This window comes from Hyaena hyaena, unplaced genomic scaffold (genome assembly GCF_003009895.1).
Source record: "Hyaena hyaena isolate Hyena2069 unplaced genomic scaffold, ASM300989v1 scaffold_272, whole genome shotgun sequence".
NCBI lineage: Eukaryota > Metazoa > Chordata > Mammalia > Carnivora > Hyaenidae > Hyaena > Hyaena hyaena.
Genome location: NW_024080906.1, coordinates 1588135 through 1610154, shown reverse-complemented (window position 1 = coordinate 1610154; position 22020 = coordinate 1588135). Strand labels below are relative to the sequence as shown.

The following is a 22020-nucleotide window of genomic DNA, read 5'->3' as shown; positions in this document are numbered from 1 at the left end:
AACATACTTCTACCGATTTAAAAATATGACTTATGTTGGGGCACCTGGGTGGCTTAGACGGTTAAGCATCCAAGTTTGGCTCAAGTTATCAAGATCGTGTGGTCTGTGAGTTCGAGCCCCACGTCCAGCTCTGTGCTGACATCTCAGAGCCTGGAACCTGCTTCAGATTCTGTGTCTCCGCCCTCTGCCCCTCCCCTGCTCATGCTCTGTGTCTCTCTGTCTCTCAATAATAAACATTAAAAAATTTTTTGGGGGAATAGACTTATGTTTCTATATTGGAGTTGAAATAGAAACTTTAATACAGGTTAGATTATGACATTTTACAAATGCTCTCTAGAGAAACTAACTCTAAAACTAGTTTCATAGGTGAATAGGGCTCAATTTCAACTCCTTTTACCTTTCTAGTTTTTAGTTTATATCAACTCAGTTTAAATAACTTTGCAGGGCCCTACAAATTAATAATCCACCTAAGTATATATTATATATGTTATATTTGTGTGTGTATATATAGTCTTTCTAAGAAAAATCACTAGTCAAGTACAATAATATTAAAGGGCATGAATTAAGAAATATGTGAATAAGTAAGTGCAAACAAGTGAATAATGTATAAGTATATAAATCAATATCCTTTGTTCTTAATAATAAATAATATTACCATTTAAGTACTAGAAACTTCTTTAAAACCATCTGTACTTTAAATGAAAAATAATCTAAAATGTGTCTGCAGTCATAATACTTAGAAGACAGCTGATCAATTTTCTATAGCTATATATTTTTTTAATAGTAACAACTTTGGACAAAGAAACATATTAGAAACACTGTCCCTGCTTTGAAGTCAAGATTAGACTCAGAAAGAATAGGAAAAAGGCTGGAGACTCAAGGCAGATATTACGGAATACAAAGAATTCCGTGCGTCGGGCTACCAGCTTGCTTGGTCGCCAGCAAACTTCTAGGCTTTAATCTAATCCTATTCATCCTCAACTTCAACTTACTGTTTGAGAGCTAATACAAACAAAGACACTAAACCCAACCTTAGAGAGTTAATTGCAAATGGAAAGTATGTGGGGTATATGGAAACTTCCTGTACCAACTATATAATTTCTCTATAAATCTAAAACTTCTAAAATTAAAAGTTTATTAAAAATATGTACAGTGAACAAAATCTTTTCTAAAGACAAAATCATATCTGAATTAGTGCAAACATTAAGCTCTTCTTTTCATACTTGACCATTGTGCCTTACCTTTCTCTTTGAAAATTTTCTAGCCCAATTATGAGATACATGGTTGTTTCCTTGAATTTCCTATAATCCTGATGCCACTCCTGTAGGTGAAAGAAAATATTAAGAGTATACAGAGTAAGACATTAAAACCACAATGAAAACTGTTCATAAAGCAATGCACTATTCTGACAACTATTCAAAGTAACAGAAGCAAAGAAATCAAAATTAAGATAAATAAGATCTAAATCAAGACTTTACTTTCAGATACAAAAGACCACTTTATTAGTACAATAATAAATGTAAAAATTATTAGACATTAATAAGGGATGAAATAACAATGATTCACTAAAAGATGACAGAAATGCAAAGTCAAGATAATCAACCAGGTTTTCTCTCTCTCAAAAACTCTTCCAGGGGTGCCTGGGTGCCTCAGTCGGTTAAGCGTCCAACTTCGGCTCAGGTCACGATCTCACGGTTCGTGGGTTCAAGCCCCACATCGGGCTCTGTGCTGACAGCTCAGAGCCTGGAGCCCACTTCAGATTCTGTGTCTCCCTCTCTCTCTGACCCTCCCCTGCTCACACTCTCCCTCCCTCTCTCTCTCTCAGAAATAAATAAACATTAAAAAATATTTTTAAAAACCTGTTCTGTATAAAGGTATATTATTAAGATATTATTATAGATGTGCATCACAATTGGAATGTAGGAAGTAAATGAAGTGACTACTCAACAGAATCAACACGGAAGACTGTTATTTGATGAAGAATATTAAGGAACTAAAAGAAAAACATTATAATAAATTTATTTAACTTTTTATTTTTGCCAAATTTAAGATAAATTTTATTTTAAATGTAACTCTAGAAAACAAAATCAGAATTTTTCTTTAACTTATTTTAAAAAAACAGTTTAAAGAAAAACTATAAATAAATTCAGTATAGGATTTAAACTGAGATGATAATAAAAGTGTTAAAGCTCTTATATACTTACATATTACATAAGCAAATGAAAGAAACATACAGACCAGCTGACTAACAATACTCTCCTTGAATATGTTAATTTAATTTTAATTTTTTAAAGCATAATCTTATAGTAATAGTAGGCCTTAATAACACATAAAGATAAAATCTGTCCTAAAGTATGAAGTTAGCTTTTCTGGGAAAGTATTCAAATTGCCACTCTATTGTCATTAGAATTGCCTGAGCAATTGTGAGTAAATTTCTTCTGTAAAGGTGTAGGCTTTTGCAGGTAAATTTTGGGCTTTGCAGGCCCTGCAGTCTCTGTTGTCACTATTCAACTCTGTGACTGCCATGTGAAAACACTCCTATACAGTACATAAACAAATTGTTGTATTTGGTTCCAATAAAACTTTTATTTATAAAACCTGGTGGTAGGCCGATTTTGGTCTGTGGGCCAAGACTGGCTGACTCGTGACTCAGAGCAGGATAAAGATATATGGGATACACAGAATCTAAAAATGTGTCCTATAAACACGTTATGTGGTTAATGGTTCTGCAGTTAGAAATATGAGAAGTTTTCAGAACAAAAATATGTTGAAGCCAGTCTAATGTTGCAACCCTGGGGGTGGACTGCAGAGGCAAATCATAGTTTAAAATCAAGATTCATGAACCTTGGGGACAGGGTAGACTGAGTAACCAACCCACTTGCTTATCATCTCTGGCATATATTATACGCATGTTTATTTGTGCATGTTCTTAGATTTTCTCTTCTGCTATCTTGTTCTAAATTACCTACCCTTATGTTAATACTACTATAAAGCATAATGGTTAAGAATGGTACTTCTTGATTTCTAGTAGAATAAGCCTTCCTACCTTCTTCTTCAAGAATGCCTGGGCTAGACTGAGATGTTCACATTTCATAAAATTTTTCAATCAGCTCATCAAGCAATTTTCTAGAAGCTTAACAGAGACTGCACTGAATTGATAAACTACTCTGGGAAAAAATGACATCCTTACAATACTAAGTTTTCCAAACACAGTATGTACATCCATTTACTCAGGTCTTCTTTAATGTCTCCTAAAGTCATGCACACCTTTTGTTAGATTTATTTCTAGTTACTTTATAGTTCTGAATGCTATTGTAAATGGCGTTATTTTTTAAAATTTCATTTTCTGTCTATCTGTTCCTGGAATAAAGATAGAAATTGCTATTTGACATAGGTTCTGCCGGTTGGAAAGCTTTTTTATTAGTTCCAATAAATTTATCTGTAGATTTTGTATTTTCTAGGTGTAAAATCTACAAATGATGATAACTTTGTTACTTCTTTTCCAATCATTTCCTTTCTGCTTTTGTTTGTTGCCTTGCTTGCTGTCCACTTGAATTTCCAGTTCAATTCTGAACAGCAGTAGTGGTTGCAGACATCCCTGTCTTTTTCCTAATCACAAAAGGAAAGCTTTCAATGTCCACAGTTCCCTAGAATATCTGCTATACAGTTTTTATTGCTGTTGTTGTTTTGAGATATTCTTCATGGCTGTATTCCAGGTTAGCTCAGCATTTTTTTTTAAAGGATTATTTTTCTGTATCTTTCCTCTTATATGTTAATGTGGTGAATTACAATCATTGTTTAAGGGAATCTAAAGTCATTAAGTTTGTAAATGCAACCAAAATTAATCATAGGCACTCATGAAATCAACTTAAAATTTACTAGAGAGGGGTGCCTGGGTGGCTCAGTCAGTTAAGCGTCCTACTCTTGATCTCATGGTTCGTGAGATCAAGCCCCTATAAGCCTGCTTGGTTCTCTCTCTCTCTCAAAAATAAATAAATTAATTTAAAAAAAACTACTAGATTTATAAATTTAAAAAGACAATGTATAAAGTTAAAGTCTGAAGAAACACCAGGTATTTGATTTTTTGATTTTGGTAAACTAAAAACAAAAACAAAAACAAAAAAAAACCAGTATTAATTTTAAAGCCAAAGTTAGCACAAAGAATTTTGTGTACAAAAATTACCACAAGCACAATATGAGCACTGGTGCATGTCCCCGCTCACACATACGACACTGTCTGATAATGGAATGACAAATGTGATGCGGCATATGACGATTAAAACAGATTTTTAACTTCCTCCTCCAAAACACCTGACAAAGCAAACAAACTAGAAAATGGCACGGCTTTGGTGTACCAGAGCACCTGAGGCTGTAGGCTCTGGACACCCAGCTGTAATGTGGCAGCTGGGAAAACCATGGGCAGGTCGCTCTCGTCTCCCTTTCTCATGTGCTCAGTGGTACGGAAATGAAAAGAAAGGCCAGTGAACTACAGAATTCCTCAATCTACAGTCAACCCTTCGAAAGGCACATTACCTCATATTCCTCCAAGTTTACTTCTTCAGGTTTTATCATTTCAAGTTTGGCTTGAGCAACTTTCATTATGTTGTGACACCTTCAAATAAAAGAAACGTATTCGTAAATCAAAAGCAAAATTCACAAAAAGTGAAGAGTATGTGACACAAAACAAAATTACCCAACAACATACATGAAAATAAAACCCACTGTCACTAAGCAATATTTTTTTGAAGAAGCAAACTCTCAAATAACTTTAATTGAAAATGTTTTTTGGATCAATGTTGGATAGTTACAAAGTACATAATGAAGACAGCATCAAAATGCTACCTCAAATTTATCATGCTACATTTATATACGGCTTTTAAATTACATTCTATTAATACATATTGCATAAGTTAAAAAAAGCGAAATGTGTTTTTTTACAATGTATATCTGTTAAGCAAGTTCAGGAGACATTAAATCTCATTTTCCCATTTCAAATGGCATCATTCATAAACAGCAAAAAGGAATCTAAACTGTGCCTATCATTTCAGGTAAGAAAGACATTCTTACTCATTTTATGATCAGAATCATTGTTAAAGAAATCTCTGCAGGGTATGTTTAGTTATCACATGAATCTTAACCTTTCAAATATAAGACAAATTAGGTTATCAAAACAAACTGACAAGTTTGCAGTCTTCAGGACAAATAACTACAAAAGAGTGAAAAGTGAACGTGATTACCCCATTAATATTTGCCCCCAATTCAATTGTGTATATTCACTGAAACATGGTGTACCAACAGCACAAATTATAAAGGTCATGATCAGTCATATTTCTGAGCTCTCTGTGGTTACATGTAAAATAAGTGATGCTCCTACAACTACTTAAAAAATAATAATAATAGCCAACATTCAATGAGCACTTTATTGTCTATCAAATATTGTTCAAAACCATTTACTTGTATTATTTCACTTAATCCTAAATTTCACAGCAGACACGGGTGAAGCAAAAATTTAATCCTAAATTCTTTGTTTTCTTCATTTTCTCATCTTCTATATATATTTTTTATTCAGTATTTTTGAGACATTCATGAAAGGATAATAATTTATTTCAGAATTAAAATGGACTACAAACTCCAAGGTAACATAAATGATTCTGTATTCTAAAATAAGCTCCTGGGGCACTTGCATAGCTCAGCCAGTTAAGCATCTAACTCTTGATTTTGGCTCAGGTCATGTTCTCACAGTTTGTGAGTTCAAGCACTGCGTCGGGCTCTGTGATGAAAGTGCACAGGCTGCTTGGGATCCTCTCACTCTCTCTTTCTCTCTGTCCCTCCATATTCTCTCTCTCAAAATAAATAAAGTTAAAAAAAATGAAAATACAATAACTTCTAATACTTTGATATTTACCAGAGGCCTATGCTTTTTTTAATGGTATTCATTCTAAATAAATTATATTTTAATTTTCTAACATTAGTCAAAAATTATAGGAGTTTATAGGAATTTCCATGAGAAAACATTTTTGGGTAAACCAAAATATAGTTGATCCTTGAACAACATGGGTTTGAACTTCATGGGTTCACTTACACACAGAATTTTTATAGTCATGTGTGTTTTTCTTAAGATTTTAATAACATTTTCTTTACTCTAGCTTACTTTACTGTAAGAATACGGTAAGTGATACATATAACATATAAAATACATGTTGACTATTTATGTGATCAATAAGGCTTCCAATCAAGAGGAGGCTATTAGTAGTTAAACTTTAGCAGAGTCAACAGTTACACACTTTATGTACAGATTTTCAACTGCGCAGAGGGTCAATGCCCCTAATCTCCACATTGTTCAAGGGTGAACTGTAACTTAGCCATTTTAAGGCTTCTCTTGATGCCAGAGGACATTTAACTACTTTATTTGTATATACGGTTAAATACTTTTCTCTAGTGATTCTCAAATGAGGGTAATTTTGCTCTTCAAGAGGTTATTTGGCAACATCTGGAGACACTTTGGGTTGTCACCTCTTGAGGGAGGTGTTACTGACATTTGGCAGATACAGGTCAGGAACACTGGTGAATATCCTACAAATTATAGGAGAGCTCCTCACAATAAAGAACTATCTCACTCAAAATATACATAGTGCAGTTCTTTATTCCCCTAAACTATGGAGTCCCCAAAGAGCAGTGATTATATTATACTCTTCTGTACATCTTTATGCTGCCTATCTCAGTATCTTGGTCAACAATTAAAATGTACTAAAACAATATAAATTTTTTTCAACTCAAACTTTTAAATATGTTATGATGATAAACTACAGAGAAATGACAAAATTAAGTGAAGTCTAAGTTTTGTGCTGTATTTATTGAAATAGGTCTTTGTATAAAATAAACACTTAAAAACTGCACTGAAAGCAATTTTAAGAAAGTTTGACAATATGAGTTAGATATTTCACATTTTAATTTTTTTTAAATTACCTTTCATCAAAACTCAAATTTCTATCTCCAAATTGTTCTAGCAATGTTTTCTCAATGATTTTCTTTGGTGCCTGGTTCTGGATAAAATAGACCACTACATGATGTAAGCGATAATCTGTTTCTGGAGGGGTATCTTCTTGGGCCAGTTTAACCAATCTTGAATACTCCAACTTAATTGCCTAGAAAATGTAACAAAATGCCAATTTTGATTAATTATAATCATTAAAATCTTTCAATATTACAGCTCTAAATATTGTGTTCAAATATGCTTTTTTTCCCTTTAAAGTATTACAAACAAGTTAGCACATGGTACATCTACAAATATTGTCCCATATTTCATAGTTTAAAAGAATCCTAAAACTGACCATGTATGTGCTTCCTTATCTTTTCACTGTATAAATAGGTTTTTGTTTTGTTTTGTTTTAATGCAGAGATGTATTAAACTGAACAATACACCGAAGTTTACTATGTGAATAACTGTGTACAGTTTACTGGAGTCTGGTCAGTTTATTCAGAGGCATCCTAAGACTTTCTAGTATCAGTTTCATGTGTATCTTGAATATCCCAAATTCTAGGGTTGAAATACAGCTTCCTGGAATACCTATATTTGAAAGGAAATGGCTGGCTCTTATATGCATAATAATACCAATGCAATTAAATTTAGATAAAGAGCCCAAAAATAATGAAAAAGCAAGCCCAGACATTAAAGTTACCATAGAACAAATTTCTTGTGCTTCAAAAATATTTGAATTTTATTAGTGTAATAATGAATATTATCACTATTACTACCTTGATGCTTGAGAGTGCTTTTTCTTTCTAAGCATTTACAACTAACTATAAAGGGAAATAATAAATACTGATACATTTTTCTACACATGAGCAATCAAATGGAAAATATTAGCTCATAAAGAAATAAGGGTAGGGTTATCCATCAAATATTGCTGCATATAAGAAACACATATGATTAAAAGTAACACTTGAAAAATTTCACTATATTGGATTTTTATCTAAATCCTATTAGCTCTATTAACCATAAAACATTTTGGGGCCACATGTAAAATATATTATAAAAAATCCATTCTACTAGAAAACTTTTTTTTTTAACTGTATCTTTCTTAAGCAATTCTTGGACATCCAGATACTATACTATATTTTACAGAAGGGAGAAAATATAACTGACAAACATTAAATAAAATATTCTAGTCATGAATTCTTATATTTCACTAAAAGGAAGGCTAATAAAAGTCTTTTGTATATGTTTAGCATGATAAACAGTATAATTACTTAATTATAAAATAATTAAGTAATTAATTATTATTAATAATAAATAATAATAATAAATAATAAATAATAATATTATTATTATTATAATTAAGTAACTTAATTATAAAATACATTGGGCTTTCTATGGTTATACACACATGCTAGGTTTAAGTCTTACTGCTATGGTTAAAAATAGCCATGGAAACTATATTTTGACATTTAAGAATATTAAGGCTCATTTCATTGTATACCTAATTAGCACACATAAGCTTGCTTTGCTTAGAACTCTAAAACCTTCCCATTTTCCCAATATGAAAAAAGGGGCACATGTTCATTTAATAATCAAACTGTACTGATTTTGAGAATGTAAAACAAAAACCATTAATAACTGTTCTTTCTTATTATGGTCCTCAGACTGTCATAAACTATCACAAGTTCTTTTGAATATTCAAACATTTCAGGTATCATGCTTTTGGTCAAAATTAGTATGACCAAAATAAAATGAATCTGTATACTGAGTCTCTTAAAAGTAATATTGTAAGCTTAGAGATAAGGAGTTATAACACTAAATGGTTATGTATTTTTTTTAACCTATGTTCAAAATAGAGGCTGTATTTTTTTCACAAGGAGCAAAGAGAATTCTATTACTGAGATGGAATATATATCCCTTTTAAGATTATATTTATCTCTTGATTTTGTTCTATTTAAGATTCTCCCAATTTTCACAAGTAAATGCCAATACAATCTATAGATGTTGAAATCAGAAGGCACATTTAAATTTCTATGAGTAATTTTTCAAACACACGAAAAACACTCTTTACCAGCACAATTTTTTTATAATTATCAATTATTTTTGTTTATTTATGAACTGCCTTCTAAAAAGGTTTTCTGATATTTAAAATATACAATCATATTTAATCCTTCAAATTTTTAACAGATGTTCCATGTCAGTATATTTAGCAGAGCTCCTCATCACATCATTATAAGTAAAGTTAACACTGCTAAGTTGTTCAATTTGATTCATTCTACTTCCTCGGAATATTGCCCTAGAATTATGTTTGTCCTTTCCATACTGTGGCTGCCGAGGCAGGCAATGAAGTTAATTAGCATAGATGCTGCAATGAAACCACCACACACACAAAGTGAAATGTAATATTGGTCATTAGGTGATGGGACTGCTTTGCAAAAAATTTTTTAAATTATGTTTCACCAGACCTTTAACATGGTCCTACTCATCAGTCTCAAAGTTACCTATTCGGTCTTATTTCCTATGTCTCTTGAGCAAAGACCTTCCTCAATCTAGGTCAGGCTGGTCTCCCCACAGATGCACAGGTACCCTTGTGTCTTAAGTTCTCTACACATAGCATGTCCTTTCTTGTTTGTTCCCCATCTATCTAAAGATGACCCATTCAATTAAGACTAGTTTCTCTCTTTGGAAATCTTCAATTCCAAAGATTCAAAAGCTAGGTATACCATTTATTAATTGTGACCTAAAACAAGTCAAAAAGTTCTCCAAGTCTTGGGGCGCCTGGGTGGCTTAGTCGGTTAAGCGTCCGACTTTCGCTTAGGTCATGATCTCGCGGTTCGTGGGTTCGAGCCCCGCGTCGGGCTCTGTGCTGACTGCCAGCTCGGAGCCTGGAGCCTGTTTCAGTCTGTGACTCCCTCTCTCTCTGACCCTCCCCTGTTCACGCTGTCTCTCTCTCTCCTAGAAATAAATAAACCTTAAAAAAAAAAAAAAGTTCTCCAAGTCTTAATGCACTTATCTGTGAAGTATGTTAGGTGACTTGAGAGAGAGAGAGAGAGAGAGAGAGAGAGAGAGAGAGTGTGTGTGTGTGCATATAACAAAAAAGGTGACTTCAGAGAGAGAGAGAGAGAGAGAATATATAAAACAAACAACAAAACTGACAATGTATCAAAAAATGGAAGAAAACCTACTTCAAATCCCAGGGGATTATAATCATATAGGCTGTATTTTTTCCTTTTTTACCACAATGCAATACAAATAGTAATTAAAAATTAAGACAACTCCCAGGGTGCTTGGGTGGCTCACTCCATTGAGCATCCTACTTCGGCTCAGGTTATGATCTCACAGTTCATGAGTTTGAGCCCAGCATCGGGCTCTGTGTTGACAGCTTGAAGCCTGAAGCCTACTTAGGATTCTGTGTCTCCATTGCTCTCTGCCCCTCCCCTGCTTGCATTGTCTCTCTCTCGTTCTCAAATAAAACATTAAAAAAATTAAAAATAAGGACAACTCTCAAACTAAACTCTTAGGAATTAAAATGATAGTTTCAAATTATTCTTGGGCCAAAGGAATCAAAATTATATTAATAATTGGGATCATCAGATATCAAAACCTATAGGACATAGCCAGGCTACTAGTCAAAGGAAAATTCCAACTTAACCAGTAGAGAAAAAACACATTTCAAGAAGCTGGGGATGGGGGTGGGGGAAGAAACTAAAGTAAGATAGAAGAAATAAAATAATGTGGCAATTAGATAAGAAATAGTCAAAAGCTTTTCTTTCCAAAAAGCTGGATGCAAAATCAAAGTACGGGAGAAAATTCAACACCAGACATAAAAAAGGTGACAATATTGGGGCGCCTGGGTGGTTCAGTCGGTTGAGCGTCTGACTTTGTCTCAGCTCATGATCTCACAGTTTCTGAGTTCAAGTTTTGCATCAGGTTCTGTGCTGACAGCTCAGAGCCTGGAGCCTGCTTCTGACTCTCTCCCTCTCTTTCTCTGTTCCTCCCCCTCTCACTCTGTCTCTCTCTCCTTAAAAATAAGCATTTTTGTGCCTTTCTTTTTTATAATAGGAAGAGTACATGTCTCAAAGGAGTAATACAAGGGTATGAGAAGGTCAAGAACTGTATTTAGACAATATGTATTTAATAAAATGATTTAAAATGCTGACATGTATATATGTATTTGTTACTTTTATATTAGTGGGGAATAAAACTTTCCATGTTTATAAATGAAAAAAAATAAATGTTAAAAAATTTTTAAAAAGGTAACAATACCGGAGCGCCTGGGTGGCTTAGTCGGTTAAGCGTCCGACTTTCGCTTAGGTCATGATCTCGCAGTTCGTGGGTTCCAGCCCCGCATTGGGCTCTGTGCTGACTGCCAGCTCAGAGCCTGGAGCCTATTTCAGAGTCTGTGTCTCCCTCTCTCTCTGACCCTCCCCTGCTCACGCTGTCTCTCTCTCTCTCTCTCTCCTAGAAATAAATTAAAATATTTTTTAAAAAGGTAACAATACCAAAAAATATGAAAAAAAATTTTTATGTATTTAAAAAATAATACCAAAAAACTACAAAATTTTGATTAAACAGATGATCATCTAGGAAAATAGAAATGACAAGGACTGCTTTAAAAAGGTAGAAAAACTACCAAGTTCTTGAAGAGACCCAATAAAACTGCAGAAGTACTGAAATAGTGCCCAACATCTGTACTCAATAAAGGAATCAGGTTCAAACTGTTTTAGAGCTGTGATGTTACATCATATCTTCAAGAGCCAAATGATCTCTCTAGCTAAAGTACTCCAAAGCTGAGAAAAGAGCAAAGTTTCCTTGATTACACAAGACCAGCATAATATGAACATAAAGTACTGAAAAATATTTAAAAGCTATAGATCAATTTATCTATGAACACAGATGCCAACACTCATCCATTTTTGATAAACTACACTGTGTATAAAAAGAATATAGAAAAACAGTGTTTACAATGGTTAAAAAAAGAGGGGATGGTAAATGTTAAAATCTTTACAGTCCAAGGGTTAGTTACAGAGAAATCTGTTTACATCTCAAAAGGTGAATTAAATATTTCTAAATTCTAATACTAACCAGTTTAGAAGAAACTCTCACTAAGAATTTAAGAAAATGTTTTTAATTTATAAAGGGAAATCTACAAAAAAAAACCCAATACTACACATCACACTTCAAAATAAAACACTAGACACACTTCCATTAAAATCAAAGAGGGCAAAGAAGCTTACTACCATTTTAGTATTTAACTATATTCTGAAAAGCCTGGTCAACAAAATAAAAACAGTAATGAAATAAAAAGTATAATGAAAATTATCTTAATAGTAAGATAATTATTGGGAAAGAATATACTGAAATAATTATAAGACTCAACTAAAAAATTATTATTAGAAAATATGAAGAGTCCAGTAAGGTAATTAGATACAATATAAATAAAATTAATTAGCTCTCCCATTACCTACCATACCAATAACTTGATAGATACAGTAGGGGTATGTGATTCAATTCATAAAAACAAACAATTTTTTTTAATACATCTAGGAATAATTAAAGAAGAAAGGTATTAGACCAATGCTAAAGTAAAATTAAAGAGGCATATCATGTTCCTTTTAGGGAAGACTAAAAATAGTAAAAAAAAAAAAAAAAGTATTTATCCATCTCACCCTAAATTACTGCATAAACATAATGCAAGTGCAATCAAATTCTGAAAGGATTTGGGGAGGGAGGGTGATTCTAAAAATCATCCAAAAAAGAAAAGAAACAGAGAGAGAGAGAGACTTGCCAAACTTTTCATTAGTGAAAGAACAAAAATGAGGAAATGTTTTTCCTACAACACTTCAAAATATATTACAAATGATCCATAATGTACATAGGCATAGTGTTCAAAAACAGAAAAATGTATCAGTGGATTAGAGAGACCCAAACAGACTCAATTTATAAATCGGATTTAATACATGATAAAGTGGGGCACCTAGGTGGCTCGGTCAGTTAAGCATCCAACTTTGGCTCAGGTCATGAGGTCACCGGTTGTGAGTTCTAGCCCCGCATCTGGCTCTGTGCTGACAGCTTGCTCAAAGCCTGCAGCCTGCTTTGGATTCTGTGTCTCCTTCTCTCTCTAACCCTCCCCCATTCATGCGCGCTCTCTCTCTCTCTCTGTCTTAATAATAAATAAATGTAAAAAAAATTAGTATGTGATAAAGATGGTATTTCAAGTTAGTGTAAAAAAGATGCCTTAGTCAAAATGTTATGATTTGGACTATTTGGAGGTACTTTTCTAAGAAGCCCCCTAGATACCAGCTCTGTTTTCCAATTATATGTTTTTCTACATCAAACTGCTCCTTCATCATATGATTATAATTCAAACTAGTGTTCGCTTCCCCACTAAAAGATAAGCTTCAGTAAGGCAGAAACCCGGTCCATCATTTCTCTAGCTACATACATTAGATTTAACGTAGTACCTTGATATAAGCAGAAAATAAACACTTTTTGAATATGCCCATTAACAAAATGGAAAAAAATAACAGTATAGACATACAGTGGGATACCATGAGAATGAGTAAACCACAACTACATCCAGTAACATAGCTAAAGCCTCAAACATGTTAAGTAAAACAGCCTGACAAAAAAAGAACTGTAGTAAAAGATTACAAGTGTAATAAGTATGCTTAATTATGTTGCTACAAGTCCCAATAATGTCTGCTTTTGGGTAATAGGAGAAAGTAGGGAGTCATAGGAAGGAGAAACAAAAGTAGCTTCTGAAGTACTATAATGTTCTAGGCCGGACTGGTAGTTACACCCAAATTCTCACTCTGTGGTAATTCACTGAGCTGCATGCTCAGGAGCTATGCTTTTTGGCATGTTTTATGTTGTAATAATAAATATATTATCATATCTTTTGAGTAAACAAAGGGATAATAATAGGCATTTCAAAAATAAAAAGAACAGATAAAATTATGTGAACTAGAAACAACCGTTATGAAGTAATGAAATAACTAGGAAGATAAAAGTTTCATTAATACAGAAGTGTCAGTACTTCATTAAAATCTTTAGGGCACTGAAATAGATACAGGCCAAAAAAAGGCACAAAAAAATTTAATGTCTTTCAAAGTAAATGAAAAAAGTATATAAATCCCATGATTATAATTATAATATGACCCTCCCACTGCACCCAGTGTACATACACTAAGCAACAAGTACTTTGTGAATACTTTCCTTCTGGCTTTCATATTTTCTCATCATAGCAGTCTTGTACTGCAGTACATTTCTCTGGATTTCATTTTTATATGACAAAAACAACTCTCTTTAAGCCACTATATTTGGGGGTTATCTGTTAACAGTGGAAACTAATCATAACAAAGTCAATTTGAGAAAAGAACCCAAATAAGTATTGTTCCTCATTTTATTCTTCCAGCTCTGCCTGCCTATTAACTCTCACAGTATGTGTTTATAGGGGGCAGATTCCCATGTGGAGGGTCTGTGGTTGATACAGTTTCCATACTGACTGAGCTGGTGACTCTTCCTAACTAAGAGGTTAAAACTTAACAAGTTCAATTACCCAGACAGGTTTATTTGTCAAATTATCTTTTTATCTGGAAAAAAAAACATTTCATCATGTGGTTTTACCACAAGCAAACATATTTAACACTTAAAAACTGATCTAATCAAAATACATAATTAAGTCCTTACTTAGAATAAAGCACAGAGTTGAAAAACTTGTCATAGCCAAAAAGCTAATATAAAATAAACCAAATAAAGATTTTTTTGGTAATGTGACAGATGATATATATAGATATAGAGATATATATATGTTTTTCCTCGTCGATAATAAAATAAGCATTAAAAAATAAAATTTAAAAATCTGCTGTATCAAATAATTTAGGGGAAAAGTAAGAAGCAGCCATCATGTTAGTTACTATGCTACATATAATATTTTGTGAATACTGAAAGCTGATAATGATTAGAATCAACTGCCACAAACACAGAACATTTGAACAGGCCAATCACTGCAGAAGGAACCAAAAAAATTCTCAAGAAATCTACAACCAAAAAAGAGGCTAGGCTCATATGTTTTTCAAGTTCTAACTTACTCTTACAGAATAGATAATTCCTATGTGAACTACACCAGAGTATTAAAAAAAAAAATAGAAAAACTTTCACATTCATTTACTAAAACTAATATAAGCATAAAATCAACCTGATGAAGCTAGTGCAAAAAAGAAAAAAAATAATTTTAATAGAGAATATAGAAAAATCAAATAAAATGCTACAGAGCTAACTGTAAATAGTGTGTACCTTTGAATTCATAAAATAAAAATTTACTAAGAAAAATTCTTTAAGAAACTATTGCAGAAAACTTATACTTGGGGTGGCAGAGGCTTTGTATGTAGCAATCAAACTCTAGAATCCAAAAAGGAGTACAAAAATTTGAAAGCACAGTGTTTTTAAAAGTTCCTTATTAAAAAAAAGTACCATAAACTAACTTATACAGAAATGGAAGGCTAGGAAAAAACACAACATATGTCCACAAAGAGGGAAATATATAATAAATGAAAGTATATCTATGAATATCAAATGTAGATAGTAAAGATAATGTGGTAGATATACTGTCTTCACTTTAATACTCACTTTAAAAAAAAAAAGAATGCCCACAATATATTTGAGTTATAGGAGTTACAAAACAATAGTAAAATTTAAAAATGAAAAGAAATGTTCCCTATATATGCATGTTTGTATAAACAAAAGGGAGAAATCAGAAAGGTTACACAGTGCTAACAGTGGTTACACAGAACAGTGGCGGAGACTGCTGTTACTAGTTTTATTTTAGACACCTGTATATTACTGAATAGACTGCACTGTGTACATATTACTTTTGTTATTTGCATGACAAATTTTCCAAAATTATATAGTATCAATAGATTTTTCCAAAAGCTTATCATTTTACCTATACCAAAAATTATTTATGAATTGATTCATGTTTACATAAGATTACACACACACACATATATATCCCTCAACTGCAGATAGTGAAAATAAATATAAATGGATATAAACTTGAGAGATTTACTGCTGCCTCAAAATCAGAGGGTAAAGCAAAAAAAAGAAATATATGAAATACAGAAAATATATAAAGGACAAGATGCAAAGGGCATCCCCAGGGTATTGGTGAATAAAAAATCCCAAGATATCAATTATATACTGGGGGTAAAGGAAAATCAGTGCAGTCACTGAAGAAGTTTACCATGCTCTGAAATACTTCTAAAACCGACTTCTTCTATTAAGCCTATTATTCTATAAGTATATTCCAGAATAAACTTCCCCTAGAAGTTAAAATCGACAACAGACTACAAGGAGATTTAAACAACTGGTGGAGAGTTTAGAAGTACATTAGTAACACATATGGAAAACTAAGCAAAACAAGAACTAAAACAATTCCAAGGAAAATTAAATCTGAAAGGGGAAAAAAAGTAAAAGTAATAACGTTTATGAGTCAGCTCAATCCTGAGAAGCATACACAGAAATAATAGAAACTGAGAATTCTGATTTAATCAAACTGACAGACTTTTACACGTGTGTGTGTGTGTGTGTGTGTGTGTAGAGCTAGCTCACTGTTCATATCCTATAGTAAGTAATTCAACAAGAAATGTGTAAACTAAGAATCACAGAAATACAAGCATTGTGTGTTTACTTAAGACATGGAATTCATGCCAAAAGTAGTAGATAAAATAACTGGAAGCTGTTACTCCTTACATGGCAGGAGTTAGGGTGCAGTGTGACTGTTGTTTGTAGTGTATCTAATTAGCTGGCTCTTTAAAATATATGCAGGTATTAATATAAAAGGAGTGAGATTTACAATTCAACATAAAGATACCTACCCAACTTGACCAAAAAATGACAATGCTACTGTAAATGACAGTAATTTTTTCCATGAGAAGTAGATGAAAACTTTGGAAGACATACACTCAGTGCATTTTATGGAAAGAAAATATGGACTATTTGAAAAATAAAGGTGAATTTTTAAACATAAAGTTTTGGGTCTCCTCCCTCCCCGCTGCCATAGCAGCAGTTTTTAACCTTCCTCACAGATCTTAATAGGGTGATCAAGTCATCCTGGGACCAGTCTGCGGTTTAGCACTTAAAATCCCGTACTTCAGAAAACTCCCTAGTCCTGCGTACACCAAGGTGCCTGGTCACTCTAATGTGTTTATTGACATAAAGCTACTATGCACAAGGCCTTTTTTTGTACTACAGAATGAAAGAAATGGTGAAAATAAGCAGTTTTTTGGAGACTGAGTGGATGAGGGCAGAGTATAGAAAAATAAGAGAAAATTTTAGATTTTTAAGGTCAAATAAGGGAGCATACAATAAATGCTATTCCGTTATTTTTAGGAATAAAAAACACTAAAAATACAGCAAAAAGTGAAAGAATCTTGAAATTTTTGGTAAATCAAAATAAAATGACAAACCATACAATGCTTTCATCTTTTGAAAACATGAAACCAATAATACTGTAATCAAAACACCATAAAGATCTAGTATTAGAGGGGAAGAAAAAGATGTGGCCACAGAATAATGCCACTGCTTGATGGTCTCACATGTTTTGAAATGACAAGGATATCAAAAATTAATCCTAGAGAAAACATAAGTGAATAAGAAACATAAAAATAAATGAACAAATCATCTTTATTTTCATTTTTTTAAACTTATTTTGTAATGTTTTATTTATTTTTGAGAGAGAGAGACAGCATGAGCAGGGGAGGGTCAGAGAGAGAGGGAGACACAGAATCTGAATCAGGCTCCAGGCTCTGAGCTGTCAGCACAGAGCCTGACGCGGGGCTCAAACCCATGAACCGTGAGATCATGACCTGAGCCAAAGCTGGACGCTCAACCGACTGAGCCACCCAGGAGCCCTTGAACAAATCATTTTTGAAACAACCAAATGAAGAAAGCAGTTTAATATCAAATGATAATGAAATTTAGAAAAAAAAATATTGAAATATAATAGTATTGTGATAGGGAAAAGAGGATAAAATAGGCAGAGAGGGGAAGCTTAGGACCTGGGGTCCCTAGCTGGGGAAAAACACGTAATTTGGAACAATGCTGGGAGCATCTGACCACAGTGAAGCCCCTTGGGCTTATGTAAGGTTCCTCTTAAGAATGTAACAGACACCACTTATTCCCCCTTTCAGGTATTTGCCACTCAAAATACCTAACTAAAAAAAGTAAACCATAAAACTTATGTTACACAGGGGACAGCAGGCCCACAGTCTGACTCTCACACAATGGAGTCAAGCCACTCAGGAACTGACAAGCCAGCACCTAGAGTCCTGAAGCCAATAAAGGTAGAGCCTGAGAAGGAACAAGGGGGGAAGGGCTAAACCTTATAAAACAAAGACCCTTGCCTAGAGTCGTGGGTATTGACCTTCGAATGCCCCCTCTCTGTAATGAGAGCTTTCATAATATCCTAACTTTGTTATACTCTAATAAACTTTGCCTGATGCTCATTTTATTCTGTGTCCACCTCTTCATTCTTTGAAGCGGGGAGACAAGAAAACTCAGGTAATGAGGTAAATAATCCTGCAACAGTATTACCAATGAGAAGAAAAATAATACCAGAAACAGTTACTCAGTTCCTATTTTTGCCTAATTCCTTTTATTCCCTTAAAATAAAAACACAACTGAAATTTCTTCTAGCAAACCAGAGGAGTACTATTAGGATAACCCATGTAAAATGCCTTTTTTTGTTGTTGTTAATTATCTTGTTAACAAAAAGCATCAGTCCTAGATTCACATATAAAAGAAACCCTCAGATCATCAGGTAGCCACGGCTAAGGTAGGAAAAGAGAAATTATACAGGAAACCAAATTTAATTCAAGAAAATAAAATACTGTAAGAAGTTCATTTAAAAAATGTTTTTAATTAAATGAAAATGTTAATTGTACCTTAAAGAACCCTGCTTCAGGGCCACACCTGTCATATACATTCCTGGATTTACCTATCGCCATGATAATACCTTGCATGTTCGGTGTCATCATGATCTGCCACAAGGAATTTAAAGTAAGAGTTTTTGAATGGTTAACATTAAAATAAAAAAATAAGAAATGACTTTCTTTACATGCAAGTTAAAAATCCTTTGTTTTTCACTCTTTATAAATCAACCACTGCATATTTTAGAGCAAATATCATCCAGTATGCACATAAGTATCTTTCAAAAGCATCCATACAGGGCCACAGCTAGCGCCTCAGGCTGCCTCTGTGTAGTCTGCAGCTGGCACAGAGGCACCCTCTCTGAACTGAAGAATTTAAAAAGGCACCTCCTCTTGACAAATTTAAAAAATGTGCTGTGCTCTGAGAACCACTTAGAACAAGCAACACTTTTTACTTTAAAAAGTGCTTCTTCTTTAAGGCTTGAGGAGCTCAACATGAGCTCAATGTCACTTCCACTTCTGCCTGTTGGCTGGGCACCCCTGCATATTTCTACAATCTAAACGTCTACAAGCTGCAGCCCTGTATCCACATGACTTTAAGTTCCAAGGTACATGCACTGTTAAACTGTCACTCCAATCAATTACAAAAACAAAACAAAATGCATCTTTGCCAATAACATAAGCATTTGCACAAAAGACAGTGTTAAATGATTAATCACAATGCTAGTTTTTTAAAAAATACCAGAAGGCTCACCCGAAAATAAGCACTGAGGTGCTTGATCAATAAATTAACGTTTATATTAAAAACATGCCAGTTTCCATAACTTTCAAGCACCAACATGCTAATAAAATAGTTAACTGGAACAGCGTACTATTAAGTAGTAAATACTTAAGTGTTTGTTTTTATAATAGCTTATCATTCTTAGCTGTTCACATTTTAAAATACCTGCAAAATGAAACAACTTAAGGCACTATGAGGCAATTGTATTAGAGCAATAAAAAGACTTCATCCATAATCTTTGATTGACTGAAGCCATCACCCATAGTTTAGTTATACACTCAGAGTCATAATATACATAACATCTGCTTCAGAAAATTCTCCTGTCCAGTTCCTAACTCATAAACCAGCTTCTCATTCTCCTCATGGCCCATGTTTTTGTACACTGGTACAGAAATATTAATGTCTTTGTGACACCTCTGATTTTGGTGATTAATTTTTATATAACAGCTTAATTGTAACTTTGGAGTAGGTTGAAGAAAAGTTTCTTGGAAAAAACTATTTAATGTATATTAAATTCATCCATCCCAGTAAAAACTAACAAATCATAGAGTTCAAGTTCTTCCCTGTGTTACTATTCAGAAACAGCTTTACTGGCCTGTTGCTCAAATATAAAAAAGATCAAATGGAAGAGGTTTAAGAAAAAGTGGAAAGTGGGGATCTGATGGGATAAGGACAACAGCACAATTTCATCTGGATTTTCAAGAACCATATCATAGGAAGCAAAACTGCATCTTTATAATGTTAGGAAACTAAGTGGATGAGAAAGAACTAAGAGTGAGGACATAAAATGGAGTTGCCACAGTGTGTAAGGCACTGGTAGGCATTTAGAAATAATGAATCACTAGATTCACATTCATATGGAGGTTGCAGCAACAAGAATGGCCATTATCTATTTTGAATCATGCTGCAGGATCTTTTGGCAGGAAATGGTGGGCAAAGTATTATAATGCATAATTCAAGTAAATAGGAAAAAATTATTTTTAAATGTTCTAATTTTTGCTATTCAGTGAAACAAACCTTATTGAAAGCTATCAATCTGAGAATAAACTGATCATATGTCTACATAAAGAATTAACTCCAGAAACCTAAACTTATTCTTTCCACAAATTCCGTAAGCTTTCTACTTAAATTTTCATTTGAAATTCACAGTTGTTAGCAGTTGGTAAGATAATTTCAGATCATGGGTGGGTAAGCAGTATGTTATGCGGCAATAGACATAAGGGTGAAGGTGCATGCATGCCCCAAGTATGTGTATTAAATAGCCACACATAAGTAAGAACAGTGCAGAGATCTATGATAAAGGTACCTCGTCATCATAACCCCCCTCCTTTGACTCAATCATGAATTTCCCTACATGAGGAATCGCCACCTCTACAACTTGCTGGTTAGAAGGTGGTTGGCTTGTGGTATTTTCAGGTTTCTGCAGAAAAAAATTATTAGTTTGAACATTAGAAAAGAGAACAATGGAAGTATCAGGTGTAAAGGGCAGAGATTCATGAGTCTTTTAAAAACACCTGCATTTGCTTGTATGAAGTGACTACCTAACATAACATTAGAAGTGAATGCATTAATCAAGTAATAACACAAGATCTATAGCTTTCCTTCTACATCTCAACCACTAAATTTTTCTTTTTTTTCCACAAAGCAGTTCTACATGGATACCAAATCCTTAAAAATAATAAATACTGGGGGCGCCTGGATGGCTCAGTCGGCTTAAGCGTCTGATGGCTTAAGCGTCCGACTTCGGCTCAGGTCATGATCTCGTAGTTTGTGGGTTGGAGCCCTGCATTGGGTTCTATGCAGGCAGCTCAGAGCCTGGAGCCTGTTTCGGATTCTGTGTCTCCCTCTCTATCTGCCCCTCCCCACTCATGCTCTCTCTCTGTCTCAAAAATAAATAAAAACTATTAATAAAAATAATAATAAATACTGGAGTTGTAGTTCCTACTGCTATCTGTTATAGCTGAAGCATTTATTTTTTAAATTCTAATAATTCCATAAATCCTTTTTTGATAACTTCATCAAAATAAGACATGATCTCCTCTGAACTCATGAGAGTTTATGAGTTTTCCTTCTTATGGCTCTACCTTTCTAATAAGTAATTGTATATCCAATTAATAACTATACTCTGTGTTTAACTTACTTTGTACAGCCTATGAGAGTCTCGTACGATGTATTTACATAGAAATGTCTAATGAATTCCTGTTTCTGAAAAAGCTGCTGATATCACTTTTTAACAACTCAATCAAATTTCTTTCTTTTTATAGTTTTCTTTGGTAACAAATTCTACGAATTTCCCAAATTCACAATAATTTAGTAGAAACCAGATTGAA

At 33.5% G+C, this 22020-nt stretch overlaps 1 protein-coding gene across 2 annotated transcripts in view; it reads right to left on the bottom strand.

The window, feature by feature from the left end:
• USP25 (ubiquitin specific peptidase 25) overlaps window positions 1-22020 on the bottom strand; it is a 143789-nt gene that overhangs the window by 8982 nt on the left and 112787 nt on the right. Inside the window, exons 19-23 of one of the 2 annotated variants that reach the window (XM_039245902.1) lie at window positions 20997-21110; window positions 18925-19020; window positions 6967-7145; window positions 4534-4612; window positions 1242-1321 (exon numbers count right to left, since the gene is read on the bottom strand). In XM_039245902.1, the coding sequence (XP_039101833.1) occupies window positions 1242-1321; window positions 4534-4612; window positions 6967-7145; window positions 18925-19020; window positions 20997-21110 (548 nt within the window). The remainder of the gene's footprint in view (window positions 1-1241; window positions 1322-4533; window positions 4613-6966; window positions 7146-18924; window positions 19021-20996; window positions 21111-22020) is intronic. The other variant, XM_039245903.1, reaches the window with a different exon arrangement.